This window comes from Vidua macroura, chromosome 19 (assembly GCF_024509145.1).
Source record: "Vidua macroura isolate BioBank_ID:100142 chromosome 19, ASM2450914v1, whole genome shotgun sequence".
NCBI classification, from domain to species: domain Eukaryota; kingdom Metazoa; phylum Chordata; class Aves; order Passeriformes; family Viduidae; genus Vidua; species Vidua macroura.
The window spans coordinates 5,701,305-5,722,780 of NC_071589.1; the positions used below are offsets into that span (position 1 = coordinate 5,701,305).

Consider the following 21,476-nt stretch of genomic DNA (forward strand, 5'->3'; position numbering starts at 1 on the left):
CGGTGTTCTGTTCACATCCTCAGGGAATTTTTAGGGCTAACTTTGGAGAGAAATGTTAAATGCATGGTGCTTTCCCCACTCTTGTTTGGAACTCTTAAAGAAAACAGCTTCATGGCATTTCAGACCCACCTGCATCTCCCACAAGCACACACCTCCAGCCTCTGCAAGCTCCTCTGTGCCCACTTCAAGTTGTGGCTACTGCAGTGCTACCCCAAGGTGGGCTCCAGTTACTCCTGCCAGGGCCCCAGGGCCTTTCAGCTAAAACACCTTAAGGGAAAAGTATCTTGAGTGTGGTGTTCCCTCTGCCATCTCTTGTCCCCTTCACTAGGGTGACAAGGCCATATTTCTGTCCTACATGAGCTCATATCTCAAGCTACAGAACCAGATGGCCCATCAGCAAGGGCAGTGATCCAAGCTTTCCCTGGTAAAGCTTTACCCCTTGCAGCAGACAGTACAAATATAAATACATGGAAAGAGTCTGATTGTTCAGGAAGAAGCTTTTTAGAGAGCTAAGAAAAAAAAAAAAAAAAAAAGCTGAAAATCCACAGCCTCTCAAGGCTAGAGGCAGGGCTGTAGCAGGAGTCGTGCCGATAGGCAGTAAGTTATCAGCAGACAAGCTGTTATGAAGCTCAAAGCTGGTTGAAAAGAGATAAACCAGCCACAGAACAAGGACTGCTCAAAGAAGTTGAGAGGCAAGAGGGATTTTAACCTCCAGATCCCCTGCAGAGTCAGGAAGTCACAATGGAGGGAGGCCACAGCCACCAGACAATCCACAGGGAATATTTATAGCTGAAGAAACAAGGGCAGTTATGCTTTGGGTACAGCTGCCACAGCAGCTCCAGTAATTAACGTGCTGCTCTCGGGACACCTGGCAGAGCTCTGTAATCATAACTCACATCAGGCATATTCCTGGCACTGAGGAGCCCTCACCTTCTTCCCCAGTTCCTTCAGGCAGGGAGGAGGTATCCTCCAGGAATTAAGACCTTGGTTGCTGCTGGCTGGTTTTTGCCAGTGAAGCAAAGATGCCTTTCACCCACAGTACCCTTTAAGCTGGATGCTGCCTCCCACAGTTCCTGTGCCACAGTGATCCTTATGACTCTTCCAAAATGGAAGACCTTCTGCAAGGGATGAAAAGAAGTGCTTGTATCCCCAAGGATACCAACTTCAGTGGATCTGAATACTATCTAGAGATTTTCAAAGGCTCTAGCCCAGCACCAGCACTTGATTCTAACTGTCCACCCAGTAAAAAGATGTAGTCATCCCAGCTCCTTAAGCTCTGATCTTGCTGGTCATCCAACACACCAAAAACCAGCTGTGAACTGGGCAGCCTCCATATGCAGCTCTGGGAGGCCAAGGCAGAAGCAGCACATGGACAGCAAGGGTGCTGCTCTCCTTTCTTCTCCCTATCCTTACTCAGGGCCACAGCCTGTTTCTGAAGCTGGTCAATCTCTGAGCACCAGGAACTTTCCACTTTGGAAGGAACACCCTGAAATACCAATTCTTTCTCCACTTAATTTGAAGGAATTCAGGCACAAAGTGCTCTCAGAAAGCCATTAGGTGCAAGGATTCTGTTCCTGGCATACCTGGGGTGTGCAGGATCACAGCCAGCAGCAAGCTTACACTCTCTGGGGTAAATACACTTCCATTATCATTTTTCACAACAAGAGAGAGATAGAGGCCAGCAATAACCCCGAGGTGACTGGCATCTAATTTTTCATCATTGGAGTATTTATGGCACAACCGTTTGCAGCATCTTGTAATCATTTTACCGCCTCCTTGACCCCTGGCTCCCCCTTATTCTGCATCACCTAATTGCATCTGAACAAGCAGGAGGGAAGCAGCAAAGTGGATAGATGCAGGAGAGCTGAATGCTTGGGTTGTGATACTTTGAAGGACAGCAGAGGAGGTGCAGAGCCAAATTTGGCTGTACCCCCCACCACTAGCTTGCTCTTATCTCCCATAGCATATGAAAGTGGAGCTTTCCTCCTTCCTAACACTGAGTGACCTTGAGGAGTTGTTCTCTGCCTCCTCAATTCATTACCATGGTATGAGAGATTAATGAGTTTATTCCAAGTAAATGCAAGGGCATCATCTTTATACACAAATACAACCCCAAATTCCTGCATATTTGTAGCCTCTCCCGGCAGGGCATTGGCAACTACAATAATATTTATATTGACTACAAAAGCCCCTGGGTTAGACAGCACAAAGCAAGGGAGATGTGGACCAGCATGACACGGATGCACAGAGGGCCCTGCAAACATATCAAGCTACAAGCTGCCAGGGTTAAGAGGTACTTGGGTTCAGCAAGGATGAATGTTCCTGACGGCCACTAAGCCCTTGTCTGCCACAACACCAACACTCTTTGGTGTTGGCCTCTTTATTTGTCCTCTTTACTTTTCTCCCCTACAAACTTCTCAGTTGAGTTTCTCAGGACTCTCCAGCTGCCTGGAGGATATAGCTTCAGGGGCAGCATCATCCTGCCCACTGTGTCATGCAGGAGTTGCCTGAAGGGAAGGAAAGTCTCTCACTTTAAAACTACTTAGCACAAAGGAAGAGATAAAGCCTTGCTGCCCAGGGCTAGTGGGGTGTCTGTTCACTTCCAGCCTTCCTCCCTGCACAGTGCACACCAAACAGGTGCAACAGGCTTGGGAGAACAGCTCTGCCCCAGAGCATTATACCGACTTCAACTTACAAGATAAATCCCAGCTGCATTATTTGTATTTATAGTCCTGCTTACAGAAGCATGAGCTACGTGTGGGATTTGCTGATGTAGTCCAAAAATCCACATTTTTGGACAAGAGCATTAGTGATCTCAGACATGCAGTGCAATTTAGGATGGCATTAAGTTGCAGACTTATTTAGGAGTAAAAAGATACATGGGTCTGCCCAGAGCTTTCCTCTACAGCAGATAATGTTCATAGCAGCAGAACTGCACAGTTCTGCAGTCCTGATACTTTCTGCCTGTATTATTAAAGAATTAATGGTAATTTCAGGGGATGAGAGATCAAGACTGCTGTCTTACTAGATGAAAACAATTATGTGAATCAGGCAGGCAGCAAGGTCAGACCTCTGTTTAAAAACAAAGCTGGTGCTAAAGCACCAAACAGAATACTGTAAAATATGCTGTTAAGAAAAAGGCTTATATTGCATTTCCCAGAGGATTGTTTAACTGACTTAACAGATCTTCTCCAGCTCTGGTTCCTAGGATGCTGTCACAATCACTGCAAAAAGTAACACCGCACAGAAATCTATTTATTACTTATTTTCTACCAATGTTCTGAAAACATAAGATTTGTGGCTTTGCTGGAACAGCCTAGTCCAAGAAAGGAATTTTAAAAGGCCCTTTTTAAACCTTTACCACTCCCTGTAGGGAGTGGGTGATCACATATATTAGTTCTGACACCTGCCCTATTCAGGAGAGATTGGTCTCCAGTATCAGGAGAGAACAGTGTCAGCTTTGGTGCCTTGCTGCCCAAGTGAACTGACTCCAAAGGACAGCTTTATTCAGGGAAGGCAGCAGCACGGCCTCTCAGCCTTGGCAAGGTGGCTGTGCTGCGCAGCAGGGCTGTGGTTTGAGCCCAACATCACCTCTGGTGAACTCCCAACTGCAGAATGTACAGAAAAGCAAACACAGATCTATGTAAAGCCACTGCTTCACCTAGTCTGTTTAGTTGGTTTGTTTCCAAGGTTCATGATCACCATCCAACACCACCTAAGTCAAACCAAGCACTAAAGTGTACAGGATATTCTTCCTTGGGGAAGCCAAGAGTGTCTGAGCTCACTGATGGCCTCTGCCCATTCTATCTCTGCATCTCTTGCACCTTGCTTCTCTGAAGGCCTTGGTAGCACCCGCAGCACACCTGGCCATGCATTCAAGCAGCACCACAGCACCGTTCCCTTCCAGACAGCCCTTGCCAGCCTGCTGGAGGCACCAGAGGGACATAATTGGTCCTTTGGAAAAGCTCAGCATACAAGTGACAAGCACAACCCAAGCTCCACTTAGGAAAAACCCACTTCTCATTGTGAAGTGAACAGACAGCTCTGTACAGAAAACACATTCCAGTCCCCTGCACTATTGATTTTCCAGTGAAGAGAGACAAGCTAATCCATTAACGTTAGTTACTTCAAAGTGTGGTCTTGCAGTTGCTTCAGTCTGGTCCCAAAGGCCAATTCTCTCACCCAGTGTTTGCCTTGTGGCTGGTATTTCTTTTACTCAAAATGCCATCAGTTACAAGGAAGCAAGAAAAATCACCCATCAAAAGATGAACTCCAGCTCTTAGGTCACTGGCACAACAAGTTTGTATTTCACTTCCACAACACCACACTCATCTGCCTCTCCTCCTGATGGCTCAGGAGGAACCTCTTTTTCACAAGGCCAGTTATTATCTGAAGATCCCTTTGCATTAGGAAACACAAGGAGTGTGGCAACCCCCAATAGAGCCAGTTTATCTGTCACAGGCATATGATGAGCAAGCAATTGAAAGGATTTATTGATGAGACCACAGAAGAACAGAACAGGATGAAGGAGGCAGGATTTATGCCATATTAACAAGGCTGTGTGCCAATTTCAACCTATTAGTTGCACAATAAAAAGAGCTGAGACTTGCCTTCACATCCCACATCCAGACACCATTTATTTCAGCAGAACTTGGCTCCCATCCCTCTTCAACCAGTTCTGACCAAAGCAACAACTTAACTGACCTTACTTTTTGGAAGCAGAGTACACGAGAGGCATGAGAAGACTCCAGTCAGCCTCTGAGTCAGGGCTTTTAGCCAAGCAAAGCTGTATTTCAGGGGCACCTATAACAATTTGGCCTACTGATATTGATACTTAATGCAGTACTAATTCCTCTTGTGTCACAGCAATGCTTCAAAACTCAGGTGGCCTGTATACACAGAAATGGCACAATATTCTGGACTCTTGAAAAGCTTTTTTCTTACTCTGAAGGCTTTCAGAACTGCCTTTATGCATAGAAGTAGCAGCTGCCTTTTTTGTACATTTATTTCTATTTCTATCAGTATCATAGTAAACCACATCAAAGCATTTGTGGTAAGGAATATAATGCAATATTTTTGGCAAGAAAGTCTTACCATGAATAACTTATAGGATATGCAGGGTGACAAGCTAATGGTGCCCCAGTCCTGCTGCATCCTTACTGCAAGCTGAAGTAACCTAGAACACAGCAATGCTACAGTTTAAGCAATTTATTTAAACAAGATGATGACTTCACACCACCAGGATAACCTTCCACCAGCTTTCCTTCCTTTTTACTGGCTCACTCTGGGAGCCCAGGACAAGCACTCCAAACCTTTTTGATTGATGCGCTGTGAAATCAGCCCTCCCTGGTCCAGCTCCTGCCACTGAGGCAGCTTTCTTCCCCACCACAGGTTCTTAAGGTCTCTAGACATTGAGACCTGTAAGAATAAATATCCAAGAGACAGCTGTGACCCATTTATTACCGAATGTTGCTGCAGGGCACAGCTGAGGAAGGCAGGGCAGAGGAAAAGCACTTGCTGCAAAGGGAACAGTGGAGAAAGCCCAGGTGCCCTTGGAAGAAGCACTCTGCTTGCAGCACTGCTCCAGCTCTGCTGCTCCAGCTCCCACTTGGAAACAGACAGCTTAGCTCAAGCATGGATGTTCAAGTACTGCCATGAGGGCTCCTCTCATATCACTGCTGGGAGGCAAAATATAAAACAATCAAAAAAAAGAGAAACAAACAGAAGCCAACAATGGACGGAGAGGCCACAAGAGCATAGTGTACCAAACAAGCTGATAAAACTGCCCCAGTGCAGGTCAATGCATTTGGAAAGATCTATTTTGACAACAAAAATCTGAGATACCTTTACCCAGAGCAGGGCACAGGCAGAGCCAGGAAGGAGAAATGCCTTGGAGGGAAGCAGAGCATGTGGAGCAGGCACACAAAGCCCAGCACTCCAGTCTGCAGCTGGAGCGAGCCAGGAAGGCAGCACCGCACCAAGGCTGACGGGATCCACAGCAACCCTTATCAGTTCAGCCTTTGCATTTGCCAATTAAGTTCTGCCGGTACTGAGCACTGGTACAACAGCACGTGTGTCCTCAGACCACCCCTTCACCCCCCTGCACAGCCTCCTGCAGCTGCAGCCCAGCCCCGCTCTGGTCACCGACCAGAGTGTTGGGCTGGGGTGACATTGTCCCCTCCTGAAGAGGGACAGCGAGCGCCTGTGAGCCCGCTCATTTTATTCACTGCACAAGCACGTTTCCAACTGGGATAATCTCCATTAAACCATCTGCGCTCCCATCCTCGCCTGGCCTGCACCCGCTGGGCTGCCTGCGATACTGCAGCATCTGTGAACCGGCACAAGCGGATACCGGATGCCACGTCCCTTTCCCAATCAGCTAAAAAAACCATCAGAGACTCAGACGGAACAGATGCACCTGGTGGCTTTGACGCGCTACTGGAGCCAGGCTACCAGGAGTACCTGTGCCACTGCCTCTTCTGAAAGGCACGAGGCTCCCCTTGAGAATTTAAGCTATTTCCTTTCCATCATGGGAAGACACCATGTCCAAGACTGCCAGAAGAGGAGGGCTGAGAACAGAGTAGAGGCATCAGCCTCAACGGCTGCCTTGGTACAGAACAGAAGCATTGTTTGCCAGGTCATGAACACAGTTTGGATCAAACACTCCGAATGGCTGGTGATCCCCAGGATTTAACCTCTTATTTATCTCAGTACCTGCTTTCTAGAAACAGGGACTATCATATCACATTCACACATGACTTCAACAGAAAGACAAGGAAGTGTTACAATGAAAGATCTGAAACTTAAATCTGCTGCCCCTTCCCCACGAGCTCCCCAGCACAGCCCAGTGGAACCTACAGAGAGCACGATAAAGCAGCTGCAATGAAGTGTGAATTCAGCACTGAGAGAATGTGACCCTGTCCTCAGCATTGCCAGAGACAGCCAAGGGACTTGGGAGTCAGTCACTCCAGCTGTTGAGGACATGGCAGGGTGGTAACAGGTCTGAAGCAAAGATAGAAAGCCATCGATCTGCTTTAACTGTGATCACTGCCTGCCTTAAACAAGGTCGCTGGGCTGCCCAACACACATGTTCCTTGGAGGAAAATTTGTCCTGCAGGGTGCTGCCCTCACAGGAGTGGAACAGCACAGCAAGGCTCACCCTTCAAACCTCCTAAGTATTTTATGGTCCCAAAAAGGAGGCAAATATTAGCAGCAGGTGATGGGACAGGAGCAAAAGTCTACTTACATGTTTCCTGCACTTGCATGCACTTATTTGTTTTGCAAGTTTTTATTTTCCAAAGCAATTTATAAACAAGAAGCGAGACAACCATTTGTTCAGACAAAGGTTAATAGGGGCCTAGCAATCTCTGAAGACTCTGCAGACACACTTAGGTGTGAAATCTTGGAGCAGCAATAAAGATGCTGCACAGACAAGCAAGTCTCAAGAGAAGAATTTAATCTATCTAAATATTCTCATTATGTACATAGTTTTCAGCTTCCATTCACAGTAGTCAGAGCAGAGACAGTTTCCAGAAGCCTTTTCAGACAATAAGGCGTGAAAAAGGATTTTTATGTCAGCCATTATTCCTCTCTCCATCCCTAGCTTGAAGAGTCAATGTTTGAAATGGTTTTGTCGAAAAGAAGACACAGTGTTGGGAGAGAAAAAGTTGACAGGAGGAAGGCAGCACGGGTCTTTGGCAGACTGGTGGGACTTGGCAAAGCAGCTCCCATTGGCACCATTTGTCCAGAAAACCTCAAATAGATTATTCTCCTCCAAAATAGGTTTTCTGTAGGGTCATGCACAGAGTATGAAATATAACACTACTTCCAGAGAACTGCTTCACTGGAACAGGCAAGATGTTTCAGTTACATCCACACATCTTCCTCCTAAAAGTCACTTAAACCTAAGTACAGTACTAAGATAAGGTAGGAAAACTAGAGGCAGGCATCTAGGACAAAAGGGCTGATCCAAAACTCAGCTGCTTTCTTTTGGGATCACAGCGTCCATCTGTCCCCTTGCCACAGGGGAACTTGTTTGCAAAAAGAGACCTTGTTTGTCCACTGAAATGTGGAACCTGAATCATTCCATCAGGCATGAATTCAAAATAGAAAGTTAAGAAAAGAGAATAGCTCTCTATGGTATGATCCCCTGGGACCAAGAGAAGCTGTGCTCTTGATGCATCTCTCCTCCTTCATGTTGCATTTTCCCCTTCAGACAGGCAGATTTCAGCTTTTTTGGCATGTTCAAAACTCTACTTCTATACACAAGAAGCTTGTACAAAATATGTAGAGGTAATTACAATGGTTTGCTACTAATTTTTTTTGCTTGAAGTCAAGTGCCTTTCTTGCCCTGCTGTCCCATCCCCAGATTTCTCTCAGAAATTTTAAGAGCTCAACTGGTCACTAGTTGTCCACACTACAAACAGGACAGTGGGGAAAATATTAACCAGGACAGCAGGTGAAAAATATTCACCAGCATAGCCACTTTGCAGGCACCCCAAACTCAAAACCAGGGTCAGTACTGTGGTGTGAGTGTTTTATAAATGATTACATCTCTTATCCCTCTCTAAAGAGGTCACCATCCTCTCTGTTTTCTGGAGAATATCACACAGGTCAAGCAGGGAATGGGACCAGAAGATCTGGAGGCAGAACAAGTTCCAGTTTACTCCCATCCTCACCCAGTAAGAGGCATTAGAGACTTTTAACAGAAAAGTAGAACTTAGAGATAATGCTAACACCCAGAAGTATCCTGAAAATAGTGATTGTGAGAACTGTCACCAGTAACCCACTAAAGACTGGTCTGTTCTCCCACAAATAATCTCGCCCTCCACCTAAGAGGGCATAGAGAACAACACTGAAGCCTCATCCCAGTTACAGAACAGGAAAGGATTAACCACTAGCAAAGACTTTGCAGATATTTATTCTCCAAATCCACAAGACAAGCAGAGGGAAAAGCTCCTCTGAGAGTTATGTACACAGACTTCAAGCCTAATGCTTACACAGTCTTGATTTTTTAAATTTTGCAAGTCCTAACAACAATTATCGTCATGAATTATAGACATAATATGTGAGAGACACAGGCAGTAATTAATGTATGCCTGCCTTTTCTGACTAGCTCCTTCTGCTGGGTCAGGAAGAGTTATTGAAATTCAGGAAGGAAATCTTCAATCTTCTAGAAGTTTTAAAGGAACAGACCAAGACAGAATTCAATAAAGCAATAATATTTCTCTTAAATAATTAACTAGATTTTGACATTCACTAATATTTCTGAGACCCAGCTCTTACTTTTGCTGTGACACTGGATGTGCTCCACTGCATGTCCATAATGTACTAACTCAAAAATTACCTCTGGATTTCTCTGCACACGTGTAGCCACCCTCATTCCTTTTACTTTAAATTCTCACTAAGACCCTTAACAGAAGCCACACTATGGAGCACTAGCATCCTTTCCTCCTCCCATTTTGCCCTACCAACATCTGTCTCCAAATACGAGCACTCAGCACTCCCCAGGCTCTAAAGAAGCCATGTTCATCATCCTCTGGGAAAAACCCTGGGTTCAGAGCAGAACCCCAGCACAGCATTAGATGCAATAGACAATCCTGAACTAGACAAAGCTATTACTAAGGCAGTGTATAGCATTGGATGTTGTCTAAGCTGGTTGTTTCCATCGTCTTTCAAGTAGCAAATTCTCCTGCAGCATTAACAATTTTATTCACATAAAGAATGGCCTCAATGATCCTTGTGAGTCCCTTCCAACTGTGGGTATTTTATATTCTAAAGCATTCAAGTGAGTTTAATATACTTCAGTATCTTGACAACAATTACCTCCAAGCAAGTATTAATTAGCCAGCCACTGAAAAAAACAGTGAAGAAAAACCCAGCCTTTGGCAAAAATATCTCACCTGCTTAAGCAATATAAAACTAAACACCAAGATGGACAGAATTCAAATTCAAAACCATAAGGATCATTCTGATGGCCAACTAGTTCAAACACAGCCATGTCACCAAGAATAGGGAGTGGGTATTTGGTCAAAAACGTCAGACTGAACCAAAAGTTTCATATTCTGTTGTTCACTTGAACTACATTATTTCTACAAGAAAAAAATTCCCTATGCACTAGAAGCAGAGTTTAAATGGCAACAGTGGTTATCCCCATTCCAGAAGCTCACCAGATACAGCCTGTAAGCATCAATCCTTCGAATTGGCCCCCAGCACTTGTCTGTGTCGTTGTACTTTGTGCTGTCTCCAACACTGCAAGAATGGTTGCCAGTGACACTGCTGGGAAAGGAGGGAGAAACAAAAGAGAATAATTAACTCCTAGCAGATGTCTTCCCCTCTCCTGCATTCAAGAAAGAAGAATGAGCAGACGCCAATCCTTCTCTCTGTCTCTGGTCACACTCACTTCTTTACATTTTCTGGACAGTGTAACACAGCGAGTCACTGAGTACCAGAGGTTTAAAGACAAATTCTTGGATTGCCTGCACTTATTCGCAAGTTTTCTCATTTAATCATCAAGCTGGTGAGCCTAAATCTTTTATGGATTGCTGAGGTTTTCCATTTTCAAGATTGAAGTCCAAATCCAGCCCAGTTTTGATCAAACCAATCTTTCTTATTATATGTTTCTTTGAGAAAGGCACCACTCCCAGTCCAGAGCTAAGTCCATGTACTGTCACCACTCACTGGCCTCAGGCTTAGTAAGAATCACACCCCTCAACTCTTACCCAAAGAGAGAGAGAAGGCAACATATTGCAGAATATTGCAATCAAACTATGGAGCAACAAGTCTCATGTCTGCAAGTGCTGAAGCTGGAAATACTTCACACCTGAGCACTTGTCTGGAACCAGGTCAGCTACTTTGCAGTCAGGCAGCAGGCACTCAGGTGGGGAATACAAAACAACTTCACCACCCACCCACAAGAGATGAGCTGTCCTTGAGTCATTTCTCCACCCCATGCTTTGGAAAGTACAGTTGATCCTAGTAAGACTTATCACCCCATCAAACCCTAAGCCTGCCCTGTTCCCTGGCAACACACAGCCCCTCAGGTGTAAGCACACTTACCAGGTCACCTGCATTAGGGAGACTGGCACCGCTGCTGCATAGATTGCCAGATCTCCATAGAGGTAGATAATTATGCAGAAATAGAAGAGGTTGACACCCACTGCAGAAAAAGAAAATATTGTCCAGATTCAGCAGAGTTCACAGAGACTCTTGTTCTCTGCACTTCACATATACAAAATTTTTAAGATCTTAAATCACCATTTGCCTCCACAGTTTCTGCAGCAAACCACCCAAGCTTAGGGAACTTACCATAGAACAAGAACTGATGGGCCATGAGGGGTCTCAGAGCTCCACTCTGCTTCCTTCAATACCTGGTACTGACACTAAGTAAACCCTCTGGTTCAAGCCCATCCTGCAGACAAGACCAACAGGTCTCACATAAGTCACCTGCCAGACGAAGCTGTCAGCTCTGAACAGCCACAGGCAAACATCCGGGTGATGCTCTCAGACTCAGTGTGAGCACAGCCTGACAAAGTGAAATGCAGAGAGAATGTTTCTAGGCTCTGCTGATTCCAAATCCTCTGACTGCAAACCTGCAGGACCTTTACAATATGGACCTGTAGGGATTTAGCCCTGCAGAGCTCAAATTCCAATGGGCTGAAATGGAGCTGGCTTTGGGAGATTCCCTACCACTAGAAACTTGAGCCAAGGTACAATCCTGCAAAGCTTTAAAATTGTTTCTGCATCCCACTTACCCTTATGCCACCATATACACTGTTCCTGCCCCTACTCATTTTATGGGAATAAGTTTTTTCTGGTTTGGTTTTTTTTTTTTTTTAATTATTTTTAATTTAAAGCTTGCCCTGCCTTCACCTGTGAGATTAAAAGAAAATCTTACACAAATTAACTGGGTGCACGGAACAGCCTTACTGAGGCATAAGAAGACACCGCTTTGAAGAGGTAAAATCTAAAGGGATAAAGAAATGTTTGATGATACTCCAGGATTCTCTTCTTGCAAGCCTCTATAAATCTCACCAACAAATTGCAAGATATTTTATTTCAGAGTCAGATGAGTTTCAGAATAAAAGCCTCAAATGTATTTAATTTAGGAAGTTGACATTGAAGGAAAACAGCTCAAGAAACCTGCCCATACTTTCAAGTTGTGATGCCACCTGATGCTTAATCCCAGGGTAGCTTGAGTAAACTCACACCCACAACTGTGACAACTATCAAAAAAGGACAACACTGCTGCGGGACTAAAGACTTATTCAGTGCCTGGGTGCCCCAAAGCTTTACCATGTTTTGCCGTCATACTGCCCCTGGAGCTCTGGATGTCAGGAAACATTATTAGGCATTCTCCTTTGTTTAAATAAATTATTCCATATGCTGAGCCTGCTTAGCATGAAAGGGGCTGTATCAGCTTCCCTGCTTCTGTACAGTAAGCACACTAAATCACTGTTCTAGAGCTGTTCCTGGAGACAAATGGATTTACTACAGAAATTGTCAGATCATTCTATATAGTTCTCCCATTGTTTTCTTGCTCTGTTAAAGATGTCTTCACAGTTAGGAAGTCTCTGTGCTGTTCTGGAGACAGCAACAAACTACCTACCAGTCTTTCCAATTTCCCATTAAGAAGGGTTGAAGGTTTTAAAAAATATCTGAGATAGGACATAAGCTGCAGAGAAACAAAGCTGAGGACTAGACGGACTCAGATATTCTATTTTGGCATCTGCGACTGGTCTTGGGACTCAGCTGCCCCACACACACAAAATAAAGCTGACATGACCAGCTAAGCCACAGCAGCACCAGCCAGTACCCAGCAGCACCACCATTCCAATGCAGACCTCTCTGTCTGCAGGAAGCAGAGGTGACACTCCGCTCTAAGACAGGAACACTTTAGCATCAGTTATTTTATAAACTGCTGCTGACCCTCCCTGATCAATACTTTCATTACTTGGTACAAAATGAGGTGAAAAAAAAAGCAATGACTTCCTGTGAGGAAACAGCGTGACAGATGTGCCTAGAATCTATTACTGCAATAAATGACTGCTCAGTCCCAGAAGAAAGCACCTAATATTAAAAAACAACAAAAAAAATCAAATCAAGAAAAAAAGTAGTTTTTCAGAGCCAGCTCTTTCAAAAGAGCACAGTCTCTTCACAGCCTAAACCTAAGTCAGCTCCCTTTAAGAAAGCAGACAATCTGAAATTGAGATTTATCCCCAGCTTACCTCTAGGACTGCAGATTCACTGCCTGTCAGATTGTTGAAAATAAAAATCAGTCAAGGGAAAGGAGCAAAAAACTCACTAGAAATCAGGGGTTTTGAGGTCTACTGCATAGCTTTCATCAGCCTTTCCTCTGGAGGCTGTAAAGCCCTCCATCATCTTGGGTTTTGATCCATACTTTGTAAACATCCAGACATTTGCCAGCTGTGAAACCTCACAGGCTGGTTCTTGGAGCTGGGAATTCCCCAGTATGGCCCAGGTTCTCAGCACTAAGTGGTCACTGAGCAGCTGCCTTTGCTGAAGACCTTTCTGTGCAGCTGTGGGGAGGGAGCACCTCAGCACCTCCTGCAGAGGGAGGTCCTTCACCTGTTTGTCTCTGCAGCCACTCACAGGCCAGAGGGTGTCTCTGAATCAGTGACAGGTATAGAGCCTCACTGCTGAGCTCTGACATAGGGAAAGCAGCAAATGAGTTACAGCTGCCCCAGGTCCTTTGCTGTGGGCACCTCATCCCATCTGGAAGTCACAAGTGCCATGGCCTGTAGCTGTTCCAGCCACCTTCCTGCAGATAGATTCACCCTTTTGTGATGGGCTGAGTAGACCCTGGAGAGGATCCCTAACACAGAAATCAGATAAGTCTGGCTAAAGCAACATTAAGAAGAGGGATTAAGATTTAAGAGTACTAAGCAGTTTATTTCACTTTGCTCAGAAGCTACATCAGTGCTGATGGAGAGAGGACACATATTCCCAACACCCTCTACTGGCTGAGTACCAGAGAGGCCCAGAACCTGCCTGGCTCCTGGGGGTCCTTTCCAGCTCCTCTATGAAGCACATGCAAACAAGGGGCCTCCTGAAACTTGGTGAGAACACTCTGGCTCCTGTGATCCCCATCCCTCCACAGCCCAATCCTCAGCAATACAGATAAACCCTGTTACATGATTGTTCTTAAAGCATTTCTCAAATATTACTCCTCAGAGGAGCCTCATGAGACAGGGATGTGTAACCATATTTTACACATAGCAAAGCAAACAAGCAAGAAAACTTGCCCTAGGTCATAACTACTCAGTGATACAGCCAAGACCAAGAACAAGATGTTTCTGATACACTTCACTTCTCTGACTAAAAACGTGGCAGTCTAGTCCAAGGTGGATTATTTTGATAGTCCTCAGTGATTCAAATCTACAAAATCCCAGAAGGGGCATGCAGGAAAATTAAGAAGTTTTTTTTTCAATTAACTTTAAAAGCAAAAAATAAAAGTTCAAAGAATATTCACTCCTTAAGCCCAGCTGTCCTTCAGAGGCAACAGCTTTGTGCTGGTATACACTGATGTAATGTAGTGGAAAAAAACCCAGCCTTCCATTACCTCTTTGCAAAATGGCCAGCGAACAAGGGAAAACATCATTTTCCACAAAAAATGGGGCCTGACAGGCTCAAAACTGCACAGCCATGGTGTCTGATGATGTTCTGGCTCTGTACAGCATTTCATTGTTCTGCTTTACAGGTTTCAGAATCCTCAACACTGTGGTTTGCATTTCTATCACACGCAGCAATGGATGAGGCTTTATTAGAGCAGGGTTACAAGTTTGTTCCCTGGCATACAAAAGACATTTAAAAGCAAAAAGACAAGCCAGCTGCCTATCACATCCTCAGCAGGGACCTCTTCAGCAGTTCATGTCCCAGATCTCTTGATAATTGCCCAGCTGCAGACAGTTCCTAGAAGCTCCTATCAGAAGTCTCCTTCAGACTGCTATCTACAAGGCTCAGGAAAGCCTGAATGTCTTATTCTCAAATGCTACAACCAAAATGCAACTGGAAAACATTACAGCTGTGCTCTACTGCTTCAGAAAGTGGAGATCACAGAGGATACATGCAGTTCAGAGGTAGGTGAATTGCAGTCAGAAAAAGCACTGACTTACACTTGCTTTTAACAAGACACTGCTCCCATAACCTGCACTGTTTTGGTGGTTCCATGCCCACCACAGCAGGTTCTGGCCCACCTGGCTCATAAAAACTTTACAGAAACATCACACAGGAGGATGAATACAGTCCACAGAGAGAAGGAACAGCACATCTGGGTGGAATTATCACAAAGTTAGGATGCAAACCCACACTGAGAAGCATGCAAACTTACAGAACAGCCATACACACAACATGCAGGAGGACCCAAAGGGACTTTTGAAAATGTTCATCACTTACCTTTATTGAAGAACATGGAAGCCATCTGGCCCATTTCTACCCTCTCAGTGATTTCAAAGATATTGGCTGAGCTACGTCTCTCTGCAAGTTAAAAAACAAGAAGTGTTTCAACCAGTCCCTCCACTAAGCCCTAAGATTACCTGGGTACTTGGGAACCTCTAGTAGCAGTTTGAAGGACAGTATGTAAAACTCCACAGCTGCAGAGTCACTGGGCCAATTACTCTGCTGAAGCTAGTCTAAGTTGTTTAGAAAATAAAATGTTCTCATCTTAGTGATGTAGAGGGAAAAGATCTTTTATCAGGCTGCAGAAGGCAAACTGAATTCTCAATGCATCTTATCTTGCAAGTGCTGAGGACTTTGGGACGATAGCATGTGGAAGTAAGGGTGAAATGGACAGAGGAGTTCCACTGGAACACTGTCTGCAGAGAAGAGGCCTCATACCAGTGAAAGCATGAACTGGGTACTCACGAACTGACAGGATAGGCCGTGTCTCTGCTCGCTCATAGCCATCTTGGAGGAGAACATCACTGTCAGACACTCCAGAGGAAGAATCCTCATCTTCATCATCCTCCTAGATGAAAAGACCAGACCACTGCTGAGATATCTGCTATCCACAGTATAGGCTGTGCCACTCCCAGTGTCATGGTCACTTTCAGACACTCAAAGGAAAGTCCCAAACAGGAGGGGAGGACATGCAAGCAAATGCAATACCAGGGAACCCAGAGGATGCTGTGGAGGGCAGAAGAGGACACTAGTAGAGCAGGGTGAAGTAAATGACAGGCTCTGCTGTCCCAGCCCCAGGTCACACACACAAATACAGCAACACTGCCTAATTCATGTAGCAATAAGTGGCACAAGGAAGTTGGAAACTTAAGGAAGATCTGCAGTGTTGCAGAACTGGGAGAAAAAAAAAAAAAATCCAAGCATATCTAGCTAACACAAGCAGGTCTAGCTCCTAACTACATCCCACTAACACCAAGCCAGGGGTCTAAATCAGTGCAAACAATCATGCCTCCCTCTGATCCAGTAAAACCACAAGTAAGTTTTACAGCAAGGACATAATTCAGAACTGTCCACAACCTGGGATACTGCCCAAGTAACAGCAAGGACATCCCAGCCTGTCCCAGTTAAATGACCTGAGATCAGCAAGGATTTATAGTCCTCAGCACACTCCAAATAGCACCAATATATTGGCTGCCACCTCTCCACATTCATTGAGCAGTGCTTCTGGGCAAGGAGAGCGCGATCAGTAAGAAATGTGAACAGCACAAGAGATTTTTCAAAGCAGAAGCAGAAAATCCTGTCTTTAATGAGCAACCCCACAGGGAGCTAACAGCTATATTTTATATGGCAAAGTTAAGTACAATAGAAATTTATTTCCTTAGAGTTAGTAACGAGACAAGGCAAAGATGCAAGGGAATGCCAGGAAAATCCTATGTGATAAAACAGGAGGAAAAGAAGAATTAAACCCCACACAAACCTTGCGTTTTTCCATTCTCTTCCATCTCAGCTGGGCATTTGCAGCAGCCATGGCTTCCACCACAAAGGTTGTAGTCATATAGCTGCAGAGAGAAGAATTCATTTGATATCATCAGTAATAGTCAAGAGAGATGGAGAATAATTCCCATCTGTTTGTAGGAGAAAACAAACAAACCAAAACAATCCTGTTGCCAGCTCCCCACACAGTTCTGACAGTGTTTCATCTCAGTTTATTGCTCTCTTCTGCTCTTGAGATTCAGGTGTTCAAGCAGACCACAATATGCAGTAAAATATAACACACCTTCAGATATATTAAGACACTTTAGATATTTGGAAGGCACATTCCTGGTGTTCCTGTGGGTTGAAGACAGCAAGAGAACTTTGACCTTTGCTAGAAAGCAAGTTTCCTTCCTCTTTTTAGAACTAAAGACAAACCCAGCTCTACTCTGAAACTCATGGCAAAGGTACTCTGGTCTGTTAAAGAATCTTACACATGGCATCAGAAGCAAAGCAGCAATATAAGAAGGAGCACATCACACATACAGGTAAATACTGTAGGCCAGTGGAAAAGCTGTCCAGGGAGAGCCTCTGATGGAATGAATATCATTATCTCAGCTAAAACCAGCCCTGTAATATTAATCAATAAATTTTAAAACCCCCTCAAATCAATGTTATTTAAGGCTTTAAACTGTTTTCTCACTGCTTCAGGAACTGGACTTGCCTATCAAGTTAAAATAAGAGATCAGTTTTGCAAGAATAAAAGGAAATGCTGAGGCCTGTGTAGCAATTTCTGCCCAGGCTTTTCCTGCACCAAAGGTGCCCAGTGGGCATGAGGAAGTCACAAGTACCAGAACAAAAGCAACAGAGCTCCCAAGGCATGCAGCACTTTGAGCTGTGTCTTCTGAGCTTAATTCAGTGCAGTTCTGGTACACAGATCTGGAGGTTTGTGCTCTCCTGCTGACCTTGAAGGATTGTCTGCTGGTGCTGAATTCTATATGGTGAATTCATGCTTTTAAACTAATGTAGCTAAAAGGAATTGGTCCTAAAGCTCCCAGTTACTGGTAACCCCACAGATATCATTTTACCAAGCCTTTGCAGCACCCAGCTCTGAGGTGGGGCAGTCACAAGCATTTGACCATACAGTCACCCTGAACTGCAGCACAGAACAGATCCCAAAAGCTCTGCCTCCAAACCAAAGGCACATTCAGGCTGACAGAATTGGTTACTGAAAAGGCTGGCACTTCAAAAGTCCATTTGTACAAACGGCAGGAGGGAAATTTGTTTTATTTTATTTTAAAACCAAACAAGAAGAGAGCAGGGATTCCCAGCCCACCAGAAGATGGCAATTGTAGCAGTAACTCCTTAGAAATCAGTACTGTATCCACAGCCTTCAGCTCCACCTGCTGCTCCAGCAGGGAGGCACCTGGGCAGGGGCTCACAGTGAACCAGCATGACAAGCAGGAGACCATCTCCAGAGTCTTGAGCAGCAAAGGTCTGGAGGGGCTAAGACAGGCCTGGCTATACAGGAATTTGTGTTCCTAACACTCAGCTGTGAGAGCATTGCCAGAAGCCAAGAGAAAGCTTACACATCTGCAAGTCACAAAGTAAAGATTTGACCATGTGCCACCTGCGACCTGGTTGATATTTGGGGAACTGATCTGTGACAGAGGCAAGCATGGAATGGATCCACAGTGAGGACAATGCCAAAAAGGTAGCAGAGATAAAGGTCCCAGAAGACTCTGGACTGGAGGAAAAGTCCTTCCCATAAGTCAGGAAATGGGATGTACCAGAGAGTCAGGAAGTGCATCTCTCCAAATCAGGTCCACAGGCAACACCATCGCAGAAATCAACACTCAAGGAACAGAGGGACAGAGCACACAGGAAAACAGCAGAAGTCTTTACACTGTCCTCACTCAGCTGAACTGCCCAGTCCCCTAAAGACACACACACACATCCTACCTCATAAATCCCAGGAACATCAGGAGGATGAGGCTGACGAGCCACCCTGCTGTGGCAAAGGCCTTGGGCATGGTCAGGGCTCCCGTTCCGACAATGAGGTTGAACATGTACACCAGGCCAACCTGCAATCAGCCACATGATCCAGCATCAGAGTGGAATCAGGAATCATCCAAAACACCTCACATTTTAAAATGGAGAGGGCAATCCCTGAGCCAGCAGGGTGGGAACAAGTCCATGTGAGAAATAATTGGAGGAAGGGACTGAAATCCAAAGAGAACAATGTGGGTGTCAGCACATTTCTGGAGAAACAGATATTCCTCTCCATTTTTCTAATTATTTTAAATTTTTTTTTCTGTCTTGCTTCTGAAGTTATAAAGTGCATGAGACTTTTTTTGTTTGTTTGTTTTCAAATCACTGCCTTCTACCAGAAGGTCTGTGCTGTGGGTTGGGGTCTCTCCTTTTTTTCTGACCTGAACACAAGTAGTTATGGCTATGTACCTTTCAGGACCTTTTATTCTCAGTCAAGCTGGAAATATCCAAACAGAATTCTAATTCAAAGCCTGCTTGCCATTTTACCAGTAAGAAGCTGAGCATATTGTGAAGAAGGGATTTTACTTCCTGAAGGGAAAGGATTTTATCTTCTCTGGCAATGAGTTTTTTCAGTGTCCAGAGACAAAAGAGAACTCTGCACATGGACAGGACCCACCCCCCCCCCAGGCTAAGAATTTAGCTCAATTAAGGATCAAGAACTGCCAAAGTTGTTGTGCTTTAGTGTTTTTTTTTTAATATAGGTCAGAGTCTCTCCAGAGGAAAGCCAGTAAAGAGCTGTGTATGAACAGACTTTTCTGGGCGTGGAGCAATTAACATCAGGAGAATGATTCCCCAGTGACCCTGAGAGCACTTCACTGGCATAAGCACAGCAAATTCATCTTTTGCTGAACATCCTGGAAGGATAATTTTTCCTTTGGTCAGCCAGAAATTAGGATGGTGCCTGTAATGTTCAGCTGGGTTAGACACCTTCAGGGAAAGAGGAGAGCCTCAGCCTTTGAGATTACTCTAGGAAATTCATGCAGCACCAGCATAACAATGTACAAGCAGGTGACACTAATCCTTGAGGGTCCAGACATCCCAGTTACTGTCTTACTTCTCCATTTTCTCAGTTGTGACCTATTTCTGCAGCCTAATATCCACTTCTCCTACATTTAATCATTAACATGGAGATGAAAATTTTAAAGCATTAAAAATCCAACACACAGATTTCAGGGCTGGTTCTAAATTTATTGAGTTCACTTAAAAAAAAAAAGTGTTTACAAAGTGCTGTTTTTAAAAGCTGACATTTCGTGAAGACTTGTGGCTATGAAAACTGGTATTTCCAGTAGTATAGGAAAGCAGTAATTGGCTCTGCAGTTGCACAGGACACCACATTACAGGGAAGAAACCTCTAAATTACTCACTTCCATTGAAGTGGTATAAAACCAATTACTGCAACAGCTGCAGCTAAGTAAACTTTGAGAAACTCAGGGGAAAATGTTTACATAAAGCAACAAAAGTGAATAAAGTGGGATAGTTTCAATGTCCCAGTCCACCCTGGCTATGCCAATGACAAGTTGGGTCGATGAAAACATGAACAAAATATAAGAAAGTGGGCAAAAGGATGAAGAGCTGGTATGGGACATGAAGCTCTTTCTAGCACTTTTAGATTTATACTTTAAGCACACATCATCCCTTTACCTTATGAAAAGTGATCTGTGATGTAAAAAAAAAAAAACATATAACTACAAACACTAAGCATCTTTAACTGCCCTTTGACCTCCACCATCTCCTGAAATGCTGAGGTTATGTCCATGAGGAAGGAGGATTTGTAAACACAATGCTGAGGAAAAAGGATTTTGAAAAAAAACAAAACCTGTGACCAAACCCACCAGCAGTGGAACTTACATAGGGAGAGTAAAGCTCTCCGGTATCAGTGATGCCACCTGCCATCCTGGAGATGGTGGGGAAACCCAGAGCAAAGCCAGAAGGGTATTTTTGGGAGGGTGTTTTCAACTTCTGTCGCCTTTAACCTAGGGAAACATCATAACACTGTGTTATTTTTACTGGAAAAAGGAAGAACTCACATGTTAGCTTTGGCACATCATCTTTCTGGTATTTGAATAGACTTCAGCAGGATCTTGCCCTTCAGACAGACCCCACTCACCAGCAACACGTGGTTCAATACTCTGTGAGAAGTTTTCATACCTGTTAAACTGGTTTAAAGGCAACCAAAAGGCCCTGCCCTTTCACAGCATATGATGACCAAAATTCATCTTCTCCAAACAGCCAGAGGGGCTGTTCCAGACAACTGAAAGCTCAAGAGGAAAAATGCCTGCCTTGAGGATGATCGCAAACTGCTGCTTCTCATGCAGCTACTACTCCTTGAAAACATGTGCCTCCTACAAATCAAAAAAACAGCCTAAAGTCTCTCCTCCTAAATTCAAGTACAGAAATAAGTAGATAAATGAAAATATGGGACCTATTAAAGATACACCAAGATGCTTTCCATGCACCAACAGTTCCAAAGCAGAAGTATTTGGGAAGCTTTGCATTGTTTCAAATAAACTAGACATGTATGGGAGAACCGAAGC

At 44.4% G+C, this 21,476-nt stretch overlaps 1 protein-coding gene across 2 annotated transcripts in view; it reads right to left on the reverse strand.

Annotated features, from left to right (window-relative positions):
* The window catches only part of TMEM104 (transmembrane protein 104), a 43,805-nt gene that overhangs the window by 21,551 nt on the left and 778 nt on the right, over positions 1-21,476 (reverse strand). Inside the window, exons 2-8 of one of the 2 annotated variants that reach the window (XM_053994708.1) lie at positions 20,791-20,915; positions 18,853-18,974; positions 16,895-16,976; positions 15,883-15,985; positions 15,415-15,495; positions 11,059-11,158; positions 10,170-10,275 (exon numbers count right to left, since the gene is read on the reverse strand). In XM_053994708.1, the coding sequence (XP_053850683.1) occupies positions 10,170-10,275; positions 11,059-11,158; positions 15,415-15,495; positions 15,883-15,985; positions 16,895-16,976; positions 18,853-18,974; positions 20,791-20,835 (639 nt within the window). In that variant the 5' untranslated portion in view covers positions 20,836-20,915. Of the gene's footprint in view, positions 1-10,169; positions 10,279-11,058; positions 11,159-15,414; positions 15,496-15,882; positions 15,986-16,894; positions 16,977-18,852; positions 18,975-20,790; positions 20,916-21,476 lie in introns of both variants that reach the window. The other variant, XM_053994707.1, reaches the window with a different exon arrangement.